We start from the raw sequence: 21,398 nt of genomic DNA, 5'->3' as shown, positions 1-21,398 counted from the left end.
TTGCCACCTCTTATTAATCTCTTCTGCTTCTTTTAGGTTCTTACCATTTCTGTCCTTATCATGACCATTCTTCATGAAATGTTCCTTTGATACCTCCAGTTTTCTTGAAGAGATCTGTAATCTTTTCCATTGTATTGTTTTCCTCTTTGTCTTTGCCTTGTTCATATAAAAAGACCTTCTTGTGTCTCCTTGCTATTCTCTGGAACTCTGTATCCAGTTGGGTATATCTTTCCCCTTCTCCCTTGCCTTCTGCTTCTCTCCTTTTCATAGCTGTTTATAAAGCCTCCTCAGACAATCGTTTTGCCTTCTTGCATTTCTTTTTCTTTGGAGTGGCTTTGGTCACTGCTTCCTGTACAATGTTACAAACACCTATCCATGGTTCTTCAGGCACTCTATCTACCAAACCTAATCCCTGAATCTATTAGTCACCTCTACTGTATAATCATAAGGGATTTGATTTAGGTCATACCTGAATGGCCTAGTGGTTTTCCCTACTTTTTGCAGTATAAGCCTGAATGTTATAATAAGGAGCTTATGACCTGAGCCCCAGTCACCTCCATGTCTTGTTTTTGCTAACTGTATAGACTTTTCCATCTTTGGCTGCAAAGAACATAATTAGTCTGATTTTGTTATTGACCGTCTGGTGATGTCCATGTGTAGAGTCATCTCTTGGGTTGTTGGAAAAGGATGTTTTCTATGACCAGTGTTTTCTAGTGACAAGACTGTTAGCCTTTGCCCTGCTTCATTTTGTACACCAAGGCCAAACTTGCCTGTTAATTCCAGCTATCTCTTGGCTTCCAATTTTTGCATTCCAGTCCCCTGTGATGAAAACGACATCTTTTTTTGATATTAGTTCTAGAAGATATTGTAGGTCTTCATAGAACTGGTCAACTTCAGCTTCTTCAACAAAAGTTGTTGGAGCATAGATTTGGATTACTCTGATGTTGAATGATTTGTCTTACATACATAAGTATGATCAAAACCAGACTTTTGTAAGTGCAGTACTGAAGAGAGTTGTAATCAGAGTACTATAAAAGCAGTTATTTTTTGCTTTATTAGAACAGATGAGTCTGATTTGGACCTTAAGGAATTTTTTAAAGCAAAAAAGTATGAGGAAGAAATGAAAGAAAAAATTTTAAAAATGGAAGAAAGTAGAATGCCTTCTTTGGTTATTTGTAAACTTGAAAAAAGTCTATAAACCAGTGTCAGTTCTCTTCATTGATTTCTGAATTATTTTTTCTTCCAGGGTCATCCTTTGTCTCCCCATAAACTCATGACAGTTTATTTCCTTTTCTTTTCTATATTTGTTTCTCCTTTTGACTATAAATTTCATGGATAGGGCCTCATTGTCTTGGATTCGTTCGTGTCTGATCTAGTTTCTTGCACTTTGACTGATCCATACCAGTACCTTACTAAATGATGAGACGAGTGTATGTAAGTGCCCAGGTGATAAGTGCATACTTGGTGGCAGTATGTTTCCTCTGTGTCTGGTATGTGACCCTTAAAAGAAATTAACTTCAACGAAGTTAAGTGATCATCAGATATTTTTTCCCATGCAAATGTTTCTTACTGGTGATGCAGTTATTCTGTATTTTGATGGTATCAGTGTCAGATCCTGATTGTGATATTCTATAAATTTATAAGATGTTACCATTAGAAGAAATTGGTTGAAAGTTTCTTTTTTTTTTTTTTAAATGAGAACATATGCATCTATAATAATCTCAAAAACTTTAAGGAGATTGATGGCCAAAGAATTTTAAAAAACTGTTGTTTGTTTTTTAAAAAGATCACTAACCAAGCAGTAATGTTTTGAAACTTTGTAGCACATAATGAGCTCCTTATTGCAAAATTCAGGCTTAAATAGAAGAAAAACCCCTAGTCTACTCAGGTATGACCTAAAGCAAATCCCTTATGATTATACAGTGGAGGTGATAAATAGATTCCAGGGATTAGATCTGATAGACAGAGTGCCTGAAGAACTATGGACAGAGGTTCGTAACATTGTATAGGAGGTGGTGACCAGAACGATCCCCAAGAAAAAGAAATGCAAAAAGGAAAGGCAAAATGATTGTTTGAGGAGGCCCTACAGATAGCTGAGAAAAGAAGAGAAGCAAAAAGGCAAAGGAGAAAGAAAAAAATAGACCCAACTTAATGCAGAGTTCCAGAGAATAGCAAGGAGAGATAAGAAAGCCTTCTTAAGTGAACAACACAAAGAAATAGAGGAAAAGAATAGAATGGGAAAGACTAGAGATCTCTTCAAGAAAATTAGAGATACAAGGGAATGTTTCATGCAAAGATGGGCTCAATAAAGGACAGAAATGGCAAGGACCTAACAGAAGCAGAAGAGATAAAGAAGAGGTGGCTAGAATATACAAAAGAACTATACAAAAAAGGTTTTAATGACCCAGATAACCACGGTGGTGTGGTCACTCACCTAGAGCCAGACATCCTGGAGTGTGTAGTCAAGTAGTCCTTAGGAAGTATTACTACCGGCAAAGCTAGTGGAGGTGATAAAATTCCAGCTGAGCTATTTAAAATCCTAAAAGTTGATGCTGTTAAAATGCTGCACTCAATATGTCAGCAAATTCTGAGAACTCAGCAGTGACAACAGGACTGGAAAAGGTCAGTTTTCATTCCAGTCCCAAAGAAGGGCAATGCCAAAGAATGCTCAGACTACCACACAGTTGCACTCATTGCACATGGCTAGCAAGATAATGCTCAAAATCCTTCAGGCTAGGCTTTATCAGTACATGAACTGAGAATTTCCAGAGATACAAGCTGGATTTAGAAAAGGAAAGGAACCAGAGATCAAGTTGCCAACATCTGTTAGATAATAGAGAAAGCAAGGAAATTCCAGAAAAAATCTACTTCTGCTTCATTCACTACCCTAAGGCCTTTGACTGTGTGGGTCACAACGAACTGTGGAAAATTCTTAAAAAGATGGGGTTACCAGACTGCCTTACCTGTCTCCTGAGAAACTTGTACACAGGACAAGAAGCAACAGTTAGAACCGGACGTGGAACAACAGAATGCTTCAAAATTGGGAAAGGAGTATGTCAAGCCTGTGTATTGTCACCCAGCTTATTTAACTTCTATGCAGATTACATCATTCAAAATGCTGGACTAGATGAATCACAAGCTGGGATCATGATTGCCAGGAGAAATTATGAACAACTTCAGATATGTAGACGACACCACTCTAAAGGCAGAAAACTAAGAGGACCTTAGCCTTTTGATGAGGATGAAAGAGGAAAGTGAGAAATCTCGCTTAAAATTCAACATTCAAAAAACTAAGATCATGGCATCTGGTCCCATCACTTTATGGCTAAACTTGATGGGGAAACGTGGAAACAGTGACAGATTTTATTTTCTTGGACTCCAAAATCACTGTGTATGGTGACTGCAGCCCCAAAATTAAAGGAAGCTTGCTCCTTGGAAGGAAAGGTATGATAAACCTAGACAGTAGATTAAAAAGCAGAGACATCATTTTGCCGACAATTGTCTGTGTAGTCCAAGCTATGGTTTTTCAGGTAGTCATGTATGGATGTGCGAGATGTATGGATGTGAGAGTTGGACTGTGAAGAAAGCTGAGTACTGAAGAATTGATGCTTTTGAACTGTGGTGTTGGAGAAGACTCTTCAGAGTCCCTTGGACTGCAAGGAGATCAAACCACTCAATCCTAAAGGAGGTCTACCCTGAATTGGAGCTGTAGCTCCAATACTTTGGCCACTTGATGCGAAGAGCTGACTCACTGGAAAAGACCTTGATGCGGGAAATGATTGAGGGCGAGAGGAGAAGGGGGCAACAAAGGATGAGATTGTTGGATGGCATCACCGACTCACTGGACATGAATTTGAGCAAACTTTGGGATATGGTGATGGACAGGGAAGCCTGGGGGTGCTGCAGTTCATAGAATTGCAATGAATTGGACTTGACAGCACTAAACAACAACAACAACACTTAATTGTGTTAGGATACTGGTTTGGCTTTTAATAGAGATCAGGTACCAGTGGCTTAAAAAAATAGAAGATTTACATTTCTCTCACATGAAAGTCTAAGCTAGTCTAGGGGTATAGGCAGGTTTGCTTCCTGAGGCCATTCAGAGAATAGAGTTCCTTCTCTCTTGTTTTTTCCATTCCCTTGGTCATATCCTCATGCACAAAGCCGAATCTGCCTGCCCACCCCTCTACCTGAGTTCTTGCACATGTGAAGCATGAGGATTGGAAGAGAAAATAAGTTCTTTTTAAGGATATAATCTAAAACTTGCATGTGCTGTTCCTACTCACATCCTGTTGGCTGAAATTTAGTTATGTGGCCATAGTTTTCTGTAAGAAAGATTGGGAAGTGTAGTTCTGCCCAGCTAAACGTCAGGGCGTTTTATTAATAAAAGGAAAGAGAGCATGATATTGGGATCAGGTAGTTACTCTGCCCTAATGTCTGCCCTGGAATGCATGTTCAGTGACTTCCTTGGCAAAACTGTCTTCCCTTGTTTCACTACACTTATAGAGGAAAAGTATAGATGCCTTAAGAGTTAGGTATATTTGTTTTATCATTATGGCAATGAAATTGATATGAATATTTGCTTCCCCTTTCTCTAAGCTCCTCAGAGACAAAGTATGATTTTTTTCTTGTTTGTATATTTTATACCTGGCATAGGGCCTAACCATAATTAGGTACTCGCTGCCTATTTATTGACCGATTACCCTTTTTTCTGTATTGATTGAAATGTCTTTAGCAGAATTGTCATAAGTATTTATCTGACCTGCTTTCTCCTTAACTTACTCATGGTATCTTTTGTTACAGGATTACAGCTCAAATATATGAATGTGACCCTTTTATCAGATTTTTATAGCTATGGAAGACAGTATAGTATCATGTGTTTTTGGTATAGTTTTGCTTGAATAATTAGTGTTTTATAATATAGATGTTAGATGTAAGAAGTCAGTTGTAGTGTGGCAAGTGGCATGTTTAGTAATGTGAAGAAAGTATTAATTTACCTTAATTCCATTGTCTTAATAATTTGAGTTCAAAATTTCTTAAAATGAGTTGTTTTTTCTTTGATTATTATTTTACTGATGTTTCAGTTTGTCACACTTTATATTTTTCTCACATTTTTATTCTTAAGGATAAATAATCTTGAGTCACTACTTTTAAAAGGATGAATCACCAACACTCAGTTTTTTCTTTTAGTTAATTTCAGTACTCTTAGTTAGATGAATTTTATTTTAAGCATTTATTTGGAGGCCTGAGGGATACAATTAAAGAACTTTGGAGATCATTCTTAATTTGGTTTTTAGAACAGAAGGAAATATACTGTAACTTTCCCTTATTTTTCTGGTGGAGAGAAACTTTTTTTTGCCAGCAGGAAAATGCAATTCCACTAAGATTCTTGGGTCAGAGATCAGAGGCTTGGATCAGCAAAAAGAAACGAACTTTTGGAAGAATTTTAGTCCAATATTATGGGCCAGTTTAAACTACAATGTAGGCAGTGGCAGGGTGCCCGGCTTTTCCCTATAAGGAAGGGAAAGCCACATGGCAGTGATATTTACCAGAGTAAGGAAGGAGGGCTGTGTGTCTGGAGGGGTTGGGGTGGGAGAGCTTCTCAATAAAATGTTCATTTGTCTGACATTATAAGCAGCTTTACAGCCCTCTTGGAAAAACTTGAAGGGGGTAAAAAAAAAAAAAAGGAGACTTGAAGTTCTGTTAAAAGAGAATCAGAATTTTGTTTGTTAAATTTGTCCAGGGCTAGTCGACTCTTATTTCTCCTAGTAATGAAGATGTGCAGCTGTGAAGAGAATCCAAAAAAAAAAAAAACACACTTATATTTTACCTTGGAGAGCATTTTGTGATTATTTTTATTGCCGATTGAACTTTCTAGTTGTGTTTTTCTTTGCTTGCAATCCTGGAACACACAGTGATGGATATAGGGGTAGGCAGCTATGGAGCAGACTCTGAGTGGAAGGAAGTGACTGGAAATTTTTTAAAATGTCAAGATAAACAGCAAATCAGTCCCAAAGCAAATAATACTTGGCTACTGGTTGTACTTTCTTATATAATTTTGCTTTTCTTATTAAATGCCTCAAATTTCCCAACTATATTGTGAACATTGTTTTGAATAAATTTAAGTTTGTGTGTAGTGATCACTTATTTTTTTAGTTTGTTTTTAATTGTGTATGTGTGTGTGTATTTGTATACATACTCACATTATTTTTTAAAAATATTTTTTTCCATATGGTTTATCATGGGATGTTAAATATGGTTCTCTGTGCTATACAGTGGGACCTTGTTTATCCTTTCTATATGTAAAAGCTTGTATCTACTAACCCCAGCCTCCCACTCCATTCTTCCCTCATACATCTGCCCCTCCCCCCCGCCCCACAACCACCAGTTTCTTCTGTATGTCTGTAACTCTGTTTCTGTTTCATAGATAGACTCATTTGTGTCATATTTTAGACTCCACGTATAAGTGACAGTCTTCTTCTTTCTGACTTATTTCACTTCCTTTGGTAATATCTAGTTGTATCCATGTTGTCTCAGATAGCATTAGTTCATTCTTGTTTATGACTGAATAGTATTCGGTTTTATGTATGTACCACACCTTCTTCAGCTGTTTGTTTGTGGATGGACATTCAAGTTATTTCCATGTCTTGCTATCATGAATAGTGCCAATGTGAACACAGCAGTATGTGTATCTGTCCCTGGAGGCTCACAGGCAAAGAATCTGCCTGCCAGTGCAGGAGATGCAGGTTTGCTCCCTGGGTTGGGAAGATTCCCAGGAGAAAGAAATGGTAACTCACTCCAGTATTCTTGTCTGCAAAATCCCATGGATAGAGGAACCTGGTGTGCTACAATCCATGGGGTCGCAAAAAGTTCAGTTCAGTTCAGTTCAGTCGTTTAGTCATGTCCGACTCTTCGCAACCCCATGAATCGCAGCACGCCAGGCCTCCCTGTCCATCACCAACTCCTGGAGTTCACCCAGACTCATGTCCGTCGAGTCAGTAATGCCATCCAGCCATCTCATCCTCTGTCGTCCCCTTCTCCTCCTGCCCCCAATCCCTCCCAGCATCAGAGTCTTTTCCAGTGAGGCAACTCTTTGCATGAGGTGGCCAAAGTACTGGAGTTTCAGTTTCAGCATCATTCCCTCTAAAGAAATCCCAGGGCTGATCTCCTTCACAATGGGCTGGTTGGATCTCCTTGCAGTCCAAGGGACTCTCAAGAGTCTTCTCCAACACCACAGTTCAAAAGCATCAATTCTTCGACGCTCAGCCTTCTTCACAGTCCAACTCTCACATCCATACATGACCACAGGAAAAACCATAGCCTTGACTAGACCGACCTTTGTTGGCAAAGTAATGTCTCTGCTTTTCAACACGCTATCTAGGTTGGTCATAACTTTCCTTCCAAGGAGTAAGCATCTTTTAATTTCATGGCTGCAGTCTCCATCTACAGTGATTTTGGAGCCCCCCCCCCCTTCCCCTGCAAAAAAAATAAAGTCTGACAGTGTTTCCCCATCTATTTCCCATTAAGGGATGGGACTGGATGCCATGATCTTCGTTTTCTGAATGTTCAGCTTTAAGCCAACTTTTTCACTCTCCACTTTCACTTTCATCAAGAGGCTTTTTAGTTCCTCTTCACTTTCTGCCATAAGGGTGATGTCATCTGCATATCTGGGGTTATTGATATTTCTCCCGGCAATCTTGATTCCAGCTTGTGTTTCTTCCAGCCCAGCGTTTCTCATGATGTACTTTGCATATAAGTTAAATAAGCAGGGTGATAATATACAGCCTTGACGTACTCCTTTTCCTATTTGGAGTTGGACATGACTTAATGACTAAACAAAAATAGCTGGATATATGCAGAGGAGTGGGATTGATCGTACACTAATTCTGTTCTTAGTTTTCTGAGGAACCTCCAACAAATAGGTCTTTTACCTCTTGTTTAGGTTAGGTTTATTCCTAAGTTTTTTGTTTTTAATGTGATTAAATGCATTTTTTAATCCAGATTCAGTATCAAGGAGATTTTTATGGCCTTGTCAAGTGAGTATATAGCTATGTTTGTTGTTCTGTACTTTGGCACTGCATATATAATATGAGAAATATTATAATATATATATAACATTGGGGTTTGGTAGACTTATTTGTAAAATAAAAATTCAGACTTGGTTTGTTTTTAAAGGTTGGCTCTTTGACTCTGGTTTACACTCTTCTAAAGTTATTTATCCATTCAGACTTTTGTCATCTTTGCCAATTTGGGTATTTTGTATTTTCCTAGATATGCATATTTTGCTTAGGTTTTCAAAAATATTGGTATAAAGTTGTACATCAAATTTTCTTATAATTGCATATATGTTTTGATATGTAAAGAAAAACTGAGAAGGGTATTTAAGAAACTTAATAATATCCTGATTATCTTTGGAAAGTGGAAGTGGAATTATGGGAACAGGAAACAATAGTCTTTAGAAGTCTTATGTCCATGGGCAATATGAGAATTTCCAAATGATGGACCTGTTTTACTTTCATAATCAAAAAAAGAGTATTATTTAAAACTTTAGACTATGAGAAAGTATACAATATTGTACATAAATAGATTCATCTTGCTAGTCCCAGCACATTTCAGTTGTGTGTTTTCTTCTCAAGCTGGCCTCTGGACTGTCTTCACACTGGGTGGCGTGGGCAGCAAAGTGGCCGCTGCCTCAGAACTTTCTTCCCCTCTGGCCAACCAGAGTCTTCTGCTCCTGCTGGTGCTGGCCAACCTGACAGATGCTGCGGATGCGCCAAACCCCTACAGGCAGGCCATCATGTCTTTTAAGAACACACAAGGTTTGTGGTATTTTTTTACTCTGAATATTCTTTTCTAATAAGGAAAGAGGGTATTGCTTACTCCAAATTGTTTACTGTTTTTCAGCAGTGGGGATATATTTTCATATTGGTTTAAGATGAGAAAAACTTAAATTTTATGTCTGTATTCTCAGGAAGGTCAAGTAAATTTAAGATGATAACTACAGTTCTTTATATCTGTATTTACATTTCTTTCCAAGATAACCAAGCCAGCATGGGCTTAATTTGGATCCACATCTCCTACCTATTGTGGCTTCCCTGGTGGCACTAGTGGTAAAGAATCTGCCTGCAGTGCAGTAGATGCAGGAAATGCAGGTTCAATGCCTGGGTCAGAAAGATCCTCTGAAGGAGGGCATGGCACCCCACTCCAGTATTCTTGCCTGGAGAATCCCATGGACAGAGGAGCCTGGCGGGCTACAGTTCATAGAGTTGCAAAGAGTTGGACACAACTGAAGTGACTTAGCACATAGTCCTCCCTATTAGGTGAAGGAATTAACCAGGAAATGATATGTTGTTTGAAATTTTTTATTTAAAGTCTGTGTTCCAGTTAGAGTTTTATAGAACTAAAAATAGTAACTGAGCTTAGCAAACTTTTCCTGCAAAGGGGCAGATGACTTTGCAGGGCCTTTGGTCTCTGTCACCCCACCTCTTACCTGCCCTTGTAGTATAAAAGCAGCACAGAAAGAAAGGGAAAGTCACTCAGTTGTGTCCAGCTCTTTGCAACCCCATGGACTAAAGAGTCCATGGCATTCTCCAGGCCAGAATACTGGAGTGGGTAGCCTTTCCCTTCTCCAGGGGATCTTCCCAACCCAGGGATCGAACCCAGGTCTTCTGCATTGCAGGTGGATTCTTTACCAGCTGAGCCACCAGGGAAGCCCCAAGAATACTGGAGTGGTTAGCCTATCTCTTCTCCAGTGGATCTTCCCAACCCAGGAATTAAACCAGGGTCTCCTGCACTGCAGGCGGATTCTTTACCAGCTGAGCTACTAGGGAAGCACAAAAAAGCAGCACAGGTAATACATAAGCAAATGAGCAAGGCTGGGTGTCAGTAAAAGTTTATTTCCAAAGCAGGTGGTGGACTGTCTGTGGGCTGTAATTTGCCAAACCCTGAAGTAGAGCATGCGCAAATATTTCCATATTGAAACAGTAATCACTTATCAAAAGGTTACATTCCTAAAGCAAGATTAATATGGTAGCTAGGTTTTCAAAATACATCCAATACTAGTGTAATTAAGATGGGTTAGAAGCGCACGTTCAAGGCTTCTGGTGTCCTATGCTTTGTTCCTTTCCAGAGCTGTGCTAGAATGTTTCTTATAGACAGCGGATGAATGTGCCAGTTTTTGTGCCTTTGTCAATTCTGGCATTATTATTTGCAGGGGATATGTGTGTCTAGGGCTTCCCAGGTGGCACAGTGGTAAAGAATCCACCTGCCAATGCAGGAGATGCAAGAGTTGCAGGTTTGATCCCTGAGTCGGGAAGATCCTGTGGAGTAGGAAATAGTAACCCACTCCAGTTTTCTTGCTTGAAAAATGTCACAGACAGAGGAGCCTGGTGGGCTACAGTCCTTAGGGTTGCAAAGAGTTGGACACGACTGAGCAGATGCATGTGCGTGCGCGCGAGTCTCTAACAATTTAATAGGTAAGTAATGAAAACCCACACTTCCATGGCTATTCAGTGGTTAAGACTCTGCACTTCCAATTCAGAGGGTGCAAGTTTGATCCCTGATTGGGAAACTAAGATCCCATATGCCATGCAGTGCAACCAAAAAGAAAAGAAATGAAAACCCATGTATCTAATAATATTTTGTATTCTCATTTCTGTACTCTTCTTAGTGACAGTGTGACTTTAGGGTTAAAAAAGGAAGTTTTAGAGGCAAGGTGAGCTGAGTTCCTGTCACACTCCTGTTACTTCAGAGCTATTAAGCCTTTTACAATAAACCTTATCAGGCCATATCTCATTATCAGGCCAATATCGGGCCTTATCTCAGTAAGCCTCAATGGCTTTTTCAGTAAAATGAAGATAGTTTTACCTAATCAGATTTGTATAAGTACCGCACAAAGTAAGGTTTTAAAATAATTAGCTCGGACTTGGCAGCATAGCACGTGTCCAGTATATGGTATCTGCTGTTGTTACTTTCGCTGCGCTAGCCAAAGGATACTGTTCAGGGTTGAACTTTTAAGAGGCATCTTTGGAGAGACTGTGGTATAGTGATTCAGAACATTGGCTTTAGGGTTAGACTGACCCTAAAGGAGTCATATCCAAGATTTTATTTTAAGTATTAGATTCCTTATTAATGAAGCAGGGATTATAATCTCTGGCTCATAAGGTTTTACAAGAATTAAGTGAGCATTTATCATAGGCTAGACTCACTAAATTATTGCTGCTTTTGTAAGAAACAGTATAATGTGGTGGCAACAACAGGAGCCAATCTGTGTTTACTCAGGAATGTTCTTGGAAAAGTTGATGTATGGCAGAGGCCATCACAATATTGTAAAATAATTGTCCTCCAATTAAAATAAATAAATTTTTTAACAAGTTGCTTAATCTCTGTAAGCCTCTACTTTGTAAAACTGGTCAGAATAATGACATGGTTGTCATATGGGTTAAATAAGAGATAATATGAATAAAGCTGTCAGTATAATGGCTGGTTCATAGTACTTACTAGCTAGTAACAGACACACAACATATGTATTCCATTTGTAGTCAGTCTGGTGAACTTTTTATTTTACTTCCATTGTAAGGAGGAGTACTATGTCCAGGACCCTCCTACACTGCATCTTCTGTAGATTGTGTAATATTTGCATCCTCAATATATTCAGCCCTTCCTTTTTCCATCTCTTGCAAAAATATAGGTCAGTCTTAACAAAACAGTTACTTTTGTATGTGTCAAAAATACAAAGTAAGTACTAAACAAGGATTAGGGTTGAAAAAAATCTGTGTTTTGAATGTGGAAGAAAAGTGAGGGCATTTTGTAATATTGTTAAAGATATTTTTAGGCACATTATTCTCACAAATGTAAAGTTTAGAAAGGAAAATCTGAGAAGCATACTTTGCTGGTACACGTTTCTTTTCCATAAGAGCACGGCTTCTGGAAATGTTAGAACAGTGTTGTTGGTTTTTTGTTTTGTTTTGTTTTGCTAGTGGTTCTGTGTCTTGAAAAAAAAAGTTCTTTGTGCCTACTTGTTAAAACATGTTAAAATATTGTTCTTTGTGCTGTCTTGTGCTAGTGTTTTATCTGTTAAAACTATAATTTTCTCTTAAGACAGTTAACCTAACTTTACCTCCTTTTTAATTTCCTAACCTTGCTTGCTTCAGTTTTTAAGCAAATTCAGTAAACTGTAGGAAAGGGACTATGTCAGTTTTGGAATATCAAGAATTTTTCCTGTGTGGGTTGTAATTTATGCTTTTCATCACTTCAATAATTCTACTTAAAAAAAGTTTCTTAGTAGTTGTAGTCAAGTAGTTGTAGTCAATTAGTTTTAAGTTTTCCTTTAAACAACAATGTTTTATAAGTTTTCCAGTAGTTGTCTTAGATTTGGTATGTTCTGTCTATTATAGAAGACAATGTTGAGCAAACTGATTTTAATATTTTTGTTATTTAAATTATATATTATCCTAGCCACTTTCTTCATAAATGGATTAATTGCATAGATGAATACTTTAACTGATAATTCATTTGAAAAAAATTAACTTCAAGGCAGTTGTTTTGTTTTTTCTTTTTAACTTTTATTTTACAAGAGGATTTCCTGTTTGTCTCTGGATATTTTTATTTAGGACTGATGGCTGTTTAGTTTTGGTATTAATAACAAAGCATTTCAATGTCATGGTTAAATTATATGTGTTAGAGGTTTGTTTTTTTTTTTTAACCTACCTCCATAGCTGTATTTATTTAAGTTTATATTTTATTGACAGTTTAATTCAGCTGTATTAATGCAAAAATAGTAATGGAGTCAAACTACATGACTTAGTTTAGGTTTTTTTTTTTTTTTTTTTTAATACTTGGCTTAAAAAAAGCCACTCTGTTGCATGGTATTTGCTCATATATTAATAATCATTGGAAAGCTGTGGCTCAGATAGTACTGAGAAATAAATTGTCCTAGTTTGGGTTGGATTGGGTTGGGTTTTTGTGTTTCTTTTTGTGGGGGATTTTGTGTGTGTGTGTGAGAACATTTCAATTCTATTCTCTTAGCACATTTCAAATATACTATCAAGTGTAGTCATGTTTTAGTTTAGTTCTTTTTTAAGTAAAATTTAGAACACCAATTGCAATTTTGAGCCTGAAATGTAGCAACTTATATAAAATTAATTGGAATTGAATGGTATACATTAACAGTGCTTTTATTATTTATATCAGGCAGTCTAGAAAATGTAATGTTTTTAAGATTTTGTGTTTTCTGTTTTCCAGATAGCAGTCCTTTCCCCTCGTCAATTCCACATACTTTCCAGATTAACTTCAACAGTTTGTACATGGCCCTGTGTGAACAGCAGACATCCGACCAAGCTACTCTTCTTTTGTATACATTGCTCCATCAGAACAGCAATATTAGAACATACATGTTGGCTCGCACAGATATGGAAAATCTTGTAAGTATCATATTATGCATAGTGTTTGTATTTTGTAATATTTTGAAGAGTAATTTCTTTTCCCAGGAGGATATGTATGTTGTTTGCCTGCCTGCAAAGGTGGATGGTCAAGAGTTTGATAGGGAGGTGCCACCAGGCAAAGGCCGAAGTCTGAGTTTTACAGTGTAGGAGACAGTGCACGTAGAGATGGGGGGTCACAGAGCAGAGCCGGAGGGCACACGGCACAGCAGGCTTCCCTGTCCTTAAGGTCCTGAACAGCCAGCCTGCCGCCCGTGATTCAGCCTGGATCAGTCCCACAAGACATACTGGCTACCATTCTCAGGAAGATGTATACCCTCTTGGTTCCTTTCCACTACTAAGTGTCCACCCACCATGTTCAAGTCACAGTTGCTGTGTATTCCTGATAAGTATGGCTAAAAGGAAGGGTGATTTTTTTTCAACTGAACTCCCAAATGTCCTATCCCTTCAACCGGCTTAGATGCTAAGGCTGTCTTGAACTCAGTTCCTGGAGTGTTATAGTTATTTTAAGGCACCATTGTCAGGCATCAGATAATCGCACTTTATCCTTCACTTGTGTGAATGAGATTGGTTCCAAATTTTTGCTCATAGACAGAAACCCCTCTAGGCAATCACTGATTTCCATTGTAACTAATATGTAAATAATACTGTTTCTATGAAAAGTAAACTACCTCACTAAGGTGTTAATGTCGCATTTGAAATACATAATATCTAGGTAACGTTGAACTATTCGTGCATTAATAAAATTGTGACCATCTCTGAAATAGCCAGCAGCTTGCTGGTGGCAACAGGAATGTCCCCTCTACACCAGTTTTTACAGACTGATAGCAGGATTCCCCAGGGATTTGGTGGCCATTTTTTTCAGCATTTAAGATGAAAATAGTAAGCATGGAATGTTAGAATTTGTTTGAAGAGTATATTCTATGTCAGAGTGACACTAAGGACAGAAAAATATGATGAAAGAACCTGTTTGCACACCAGCTATATGTGGAAAGCATTGGCTTAAATAGCGAAATTGGGTATGACAAGGTTCTGTTCATGTGAGTAAAAACTTGTAAAGAAAAGGCTTATTTACTAATGGGTGAGTGAATATACGGAGACAGTTCTGCAGCATGGTGTAACCTAAGGGAAATGATGGCAATAGGCAGAAAGCCCATGACATCGTCTGCTGTAGAAAGTTCCATGGTAAGGATGTTTGTTGGTACATAAGATCATGCAGGAGAACAATTGTCTGTATATGATGACTTAACACCAGTGAAGAGTTAAAAGGTTTTGTTTGGGGATTTTGGGGGGGAGGAGTGGGGAGAGGTGAGGCATGTATTGATATATTTGTTTTCATTTTTAATGTTTTGCATAGATTATTTTTATTTTTTTTTAATTTTATTTTATTTTTAACTTTACAGTATTGTATTAGCTCCTCCAAACATCGAAATGAATCCGCCACAGTTACACCCGTGCCCCCCATCCTGAACCCCCCTCCCTCCCCCCTCCCCACACCCTCCCCATAGATTACTTTTATAATATTTTAGCTGATGTCCTTCCCTGTCCTTTTTGTTCTGTAATTTGTTGAATCTGATTAGAAAATATGGCATTGAAACATGTATAATATCATATATGAAACAAGTACGCCAGTCCAGGTTCCATGCACGATACTGGATGCTTGGGGTTGGTGCACTGGGACGACCCAGAGGGATGGTACGGGGAGGGAGGAGGGAGGAGGGTTCAGGATGGGGAAACACGTGTATACCTGTGACAGATTCATGTTGATATATGGCTAAACCAATACAATATTGTAAAGTTAAAAAATAAAATAAAAAAAAGAAAATATGTTACTGGTAGGAAATTCACTGTGCTGGTCTGATTTTGTTGTTAACAATTCTTTTATCCTAGCAACTTTGCTATTAAAAAGGTAATGTTTGACATATTACAGTGTTTCTAAGAACGTTGTTGTTTTGTCATTAAGTGGTGTCTAACTATTTGTGACCCCAAGGACTGTAGCTTGCCAGATTCCTCTGTCCTTGGGATTTCCCAGGCAAGAATACTGGAGTAGGTTGCCATTTCCTTCTCCATGGGATTGTCCTGACCCAGGGATCAAACCCGAGCCTGCTGCATTACAGGTGGATTCTTTACCAAATGAGCCACCAGGGAAACCCTGTTTCTAAAAGTACCATACTGTGTAAGTTCCTGCTAGGCTGGAGACATGCCTCTGTTGAGTGTCAGGTGTTGGCCATGAGCCTAAGTGGTCTCTGTAAGCTCAACCTTTTTTTGGCTGCATTGGGTCTTCATTGCTATGCACAAGCTTTCTCTAGTTGCAGTGAGCTGGGGCTGCTCTCTAGTTGTAGAGCACAGGCTTCTCATTGCCATGGCTTCTCTTGTTGCAGCACTTAGACTCTACGGCCCAGGCTCAGTAGTTGTGGCACACGGGCTTAGTTGCCTTATGGCATGTGGGATCTTCCCGAACCAGGCATCAAGCCTGTGTTCCCTACATTGGCAGGTGGATTCCTAACCACTGGACCACCAGATAAGTCCCTAAACTCAAACTTTATATGGTGGCAGAGCTTTACAGTAGGGGATGGTTTTCTCTTCTGATACCTTACCTTAGCTCTGCAAATGGAAAGTAATTTCGGTCACAGGCTGATTTGTGAAATTAAAGCAAAGGATATGTGATAAAAGTATAGAAGTTGAAAACATTAGTTTTATAATAAAGTAATTGAAATAATAAATTAAAATTTTTATTCACTAGGTTTTACCAATTCTTGAGATTCTGTATCATGTGGAAGAAAGAAATTCACACCATGTGTATATGGCCCTTATAATATTGTTGATCCTTACAGAAGATGATGGCTTCAATAGATCCATTCATGAAGTGGTAAGTTATCTTCACGTTAATCAGAGCTACTGGATGGACATATCAGTCCATAAAATTTACCACCCTTAGTGTACCCTTCTTCCTTCTTTTCCTTCTAGTAGATGTTTCTGCAAATGCCTGACTTGGTATTTTTCTTCAGATTTATGAAGTGGTCCTTTTTTTTAATCTTCTGAATGACTATTATTAACTGCTATTAAAAACTCTCCCCAAATAGTTTCTTTAGTTTTTTAGATAGAAATGTTTTAGATGGAAATTTAGATAGAAATGTTTATGCTGTCCTGAAGTCATTTTTCCTCTCCATTTCCACTTTTTAGTTGTGGTGGAAATGATCAAGTAGATTTTCTCCTTTTATATAGAGTGAATGAAAGAATAGGGAAGAAGGAAAGGACTGAAAAATTGTTTTATAAAACAATGTAAAATAGTGTACTATAATTTAACTCCTTAAATTTTAGTCTTATCAGTGAGTTCCGTTCCCAAACTGGTTTTCTCTTCCTCAATGGTATTTTGTGTCCAAGTAATTCATGTACATAGTTTTAAAACTTACACAGAAGTACTGGGTTTCAGTGCAAAATAGCAGACCCCATGTCCATCCCATACCTGATTGCCCCTCCCCAAAGACAAATGCCATCAGTCCTGTCCATGTTTCTAAATATTTCTTGATTTTTCAGATTTATAGATACTAACTGTTACCATCCTAAGATAGAATATATGGTATTAGTTCTCCTTACCATACATCTTGAGTGTGCCCTCTGGGTTCCTAGGCCTGTTTCCAGCACAGAGACTTTTTCCTCTCCCATCTTATTACCGTTCTGGGATAACTCAGCTTTTTACATTAATGTGATTTTGTTAACTGTTACTCTACTCTCAGATGGACTGTGTGGTAATTGTGTTTCCTTTCTTGTAAAATGGTTTAATTTTTCTGTAGAACACCATTGCTTTATGTTCATGTACCAGTCACTAATGCAACTCCCACTACTTCAACAAAACTGAAAATCCCCTCTCAAGCTATTACAGCATACTGCCTATTTTCTCAGTTTCATTTTTGTTTTTGGCTCCTGTCTTCATCCTCATTAGGGGCTTTCCTCAAATGTGTGGTGATTCTTGCTTGTTTATTTCTCTTTAGGAGCAGGCACTAAAACTTTGTTTGAGAGTTCTTTGTGTGGGCAGGACTTATTCAATATAATGTGCTCTACATAGTCTATTTCTCTGGATATCCTGCTCTCTGTAAGCCTTTTCTTTTGGGGTGGTCAATTTCTTAGAAGGGATTCTTACAGTCTACTATGGGGGTCTAGTATGAGACGAGGCTGGGAGCTTCTCTCTTCAGGTATAAACACTTACTTCTTTAGAAGAGATTTTATGTGATCTTTTCTTTCCTGTTCCCATTGAAATTATCTTTGCCTCTTATGTAGTATGACCATCATTTCAACTAAGGTTTAAGGAATACTAGTGCTAGAACAGAGAAGGCAGTGGCACCCACTCCAGTACTCTTGCCTGGAAAATCCCGTGGACGGAGGAGCCTGGTAGGCTGCAGTCCATGGGGTTGCTAAGAGTCGGACACGGCTGAGTGACTTCACTTTCACTTTTCACTTTCATGCACTGGAGAAGGAAATGGCAACCCACTCCAGTATTCTTGCCTGGAGAATCCCAGGGACAGGGGAGCCTGGTGGGCTGCTGTCTGTGGCGGTCACATAGAGTCGGACACGACTGAAGCGACTTGGCAACAGCAGCAGCAGCAGCAGTGCTATAGAAATAGGATAAAACATATAAAATTTTTGATCCTCATATTTAGTAAAGTACCTCAAGAAAAAAATTTGCATTGCTTTAGTGTTTTTTTTTAAAGAGCATTTATCTTTCTTTTGATAAGGAATAAAAAAGTATGATTTTTAAAAACACTTTTCAATTAAAGTACAAAATAGAAAGTACACAGATTTTAAAGGTACAACTTGCAAGTTTCTATATATGTATGTACCTGTGTTCATAACACCCAGATCACGTTATTGAACGTTTCTTAAATGGCAACCCGCTCCAGTGTTCTTGCCTGGAGAATCCCAGGGACGGGGGAGCCTGATGGGCTGCCGTCTATGGGGTCGCACAGAGTCAGACACGGCTGAAGTGACTTAGCAGCAGCAGGATAATAGAAGACTCTCTTTTGCATATTGTGGTCAATACCCCACACCACCCAGAGTTAACTACATTCTAGAAGAATTCCCTCCCAGTAGATTAGCTTTTACCTCTTCTTGAAATACAGTTGTTTCTGGGGAAAAATTGGTACAGGATACATGGACTCTCACAGCATTTTTCTTAAAACTACAGTTATTTCAAAATAAAAAAACTTATTAAAATTTAATTTAAAACAGTGGGGAGAAATTTGGAAAAATACTTCTCAAGAGAAGATATATAAACACATGGAAAGTATATAAAAATGGCATATAAGTAGATAAAATGGTATATAAGTATATAAATGGTATATAAGTATATAAAGTATATAAAAATGCCTGTCACTGGGCATTAGGAAATGAAATTAGTGTGTTCTCTTTTATTTTGGCTTCTTTCACTCAGCATAGTGTTGCTGAAATTCACAAATGTTACTGCATTGTTAGTTTGGTTTTTTGGATTGCCATATACTATTCCATTCTGTGGATATGCCACTGTATATTTATTCATCCCCTTCTTGGTGAGTATTTGGCTTTTTTTCCACTTGGGGCCTATTTTTGCTAAAGCAGCTGTGCATATATGATCCAGCGATCCCACTCCTGGGCATATATCTAAAGAAAACCATAATTCAAGAAGATACATGTACCCCAGTCTTCATTGCAGCACTGTTTACAATAGCCAAGACATGGAAGCAATCTAAATATCTACTGGCAGAGGAATGGATAAAGAAGATGTGGTACATATACACAATGGAATATTACCTAGCCATTACAAAGAATGAAATAATGCCATTTACAGCAACATGGAGATTGGGGAAATATTGTATGATATTGCTTTTAATGGGCTTCCCTTGTGGCTCAGCTGGTAAAGAATTGGCCTGCAATGCGGGAGACCTGGGTTAGGAAGATCCCCTGGAGAGAGGGGAAAGGCTGCCTACTCCAGTATTCTGACCTAGAGAATTCCATGGACTATACAGTCCTTGGGGTCGCAAAGAGTTGAACACGACTACGCAACTTTCACTTGCTCTTATGGGAAATCGAAAAAGAAATGATTCAAAGGAACTTATTTGCAAAACAGAAGCAAACTCACAGACGTAGAGAATGAACTTATGGTTTTAAGGAGGGACGGGTGAGGGGGAGGGATAGTTAGGGAGTTTGGAATTAACATGTACACACTGCTATATTTAAAATGAATAACCAACAAGGACCTACTGTATAGCACGAGGAGCTCTGCTCAATATTATGTAACAACCTAAATGGGAAAAAGAACTTGAAAAAGAAAAACACATGTAATATGTATAACTGAATCACTTTGCTGTACACCTGAAACTATCGCAGCATTGTTAATAAACTGTATAGTAATATGAAGCTGAGAGTTTTTAAAAATTAGTTCTGTTTTCACTGCATATGCTATAATTAAATTTTATTTCTATTTCTTGTTGAAGAAGTATAATCAAAGATTTGTACATTTAAAAGTTTAAGATCACCCTCGTGTGTGTTCTGATGATACCATGGATAGAAAACTTCTTTTAATAATTTAAAAATATCTATTTTACTTATTTTTGTCTGCACTGGATCTTCATTGCTTTGCTTGGGCTTTCTCTATTTGCGGTGAGCAGGGGTTTCTCTTCGCTGTGTTGTGCGGGCTTCTCATTTTGGTGGCTTCTCTTGTTGCAGAGCACAGGCCCCAGATAGGCAGGCTTCAGGAGCTGCAGCACGTGGACTCAGTAGTGGGGGCTCATGGGTTTACTTGCTCCGCAGCCTGTGGAATATTCCTGACCAGGGCTGGAACCCATGCCCCTGCTTTGACAGATGGATGGGTTCTTATCCACTGTGCTACCAGGGAAGTCCCAGCAAACTCTTTCTTCATCAACATTGTCTGTTACCATATTCGTTATCTGTTTTTCAGTCTCTTTCTTGGTTATTGGATAAGCCCCAAGAATAATCTGGGATCTTTTGTTCCTGAAATCAGACACAGCATTGCTAATTTGCTATGCTCTTTAAATCAGGAGCTGAGCATATTATATGCTGATCAGTTTCATTGTCCCATTTGTAAATATGCTTGCTGTGGAAATACTTGTTTGTGGCTCAGAAAAAAAAAAATGTGTACTTTAAAGCATAAAAAGTGAGTTGTTTATGAAAAAAGAAGTTTAAAATTAAAGGAAATCTAAATGGCAGTATTTGTAAATGTTATAATTGACTACCCAGAAAATTCAAGACTCTAGTATTAGAAATGTTAAGAAAGTTGAACAAACTTTCTGGATCATAGATCCAGAAACTAAACTAAATACAAACTAAATACTGTTTCTGCATACAAATAACAAAAAACTTCAAAATGTGGTATAGAGAGTACTTAACAATAGCAATAAAACTACTGTGAACCTAGGAATCAATCTAAAAGAAGTATAATTTTTTAATGGCATGAATTGTCATTAGTTGTTAAGTTGTATCCAACTCTGTTGCAACCCCCATGGACTGTGGCCTGCAGGGCTCCTCTGTCCATGGGATTTCCCAGTCTAAAACAGTGGAGTAGTTGCCATTTCCTTCTCTAGAGGATCTTCTTGACTTAGAGATAGAATCTTCGTCTCCTGCATTGGTAGGTGGATTCTTTATCACTGAGCCACCAGGGAAGCCCAAATGAAAAATACTAAATATGTATTAATAAATAGAGATAGATACTGTGTTCACAGATGGGACGGCTCAGTGTCATAAAATTGTTAATTTGCCTTTGAATTAATTACTATGTTCATCTGATCAAAATCTTAGCAGTTTGTGTGTGTGTGTGTGAGCCTTGAAAAGCTAATCCCAGAAATTATAGGCAAAAGCAAAAAGCCTAGAAGTTTTTGAAACATTTCATTGTGGAGTTATTCACCCTACCAGATAGATCAGTTGTAAAACTTTTAGTACTTAAGATTGTGTTTTATTAACAAGGGAATA

At 38.1% G+C, this 21,398-nt stretch overlaps 1 protein-coding gene across 5 annotated transcripts in view; it reads left to right on the top strand.

Moving 5' to 3' along the window:
* The window catches only part of DYM (dymeclin), a 400,054-nt gene that overhangs the window by 143,976 nt on the left and 234,680 nt on the right, over window positions 1–21,398 (top strand). For all 5 annotated transcript variants that reach the window (XM_055559056.1, XM_055559054.1, XM_055559053.1 and 2 more), the window contains 3 exons: window positions 8,637–8,819; window positions 13,243–13,421; window positions 16,183–16,308. In XM_055559056.1, the coding sequence (XP_055415031.1) occupies window positions 8,637–8,819; window positions 13,243–13,421; window positions 16,183–16,308 (488 nt within the window). The remainder of the gene's footprint in view (window positions 1–8,636; window positions 8,820–13,242; window positions 13,422–16,182; window positions 16,309–21,398) is intronic.

The sequence above is a fragment of the Bubalus kerabau genome, chromosome 21, assembly GCF_029407905.1.
Source record: "Bubalus kerabau isolate K-KA32 ecotype Philippines breed swamp buffalo chromosome 21, PCC_UOA_SB_1v2, whole genome shotgun sequence".
Classification (NCBI taxonomy): domain Eukaryota; kingdom Metazoa; phylum Chordata; class Mammalia; order Artiodactyla; family Bovidae; genus Bubalus; species Bubalus kerabau.
Note: the sequence above shows the minus strand (reverse complement) of the source record. Positions and strands in the feature narration are given on the sequence as shown.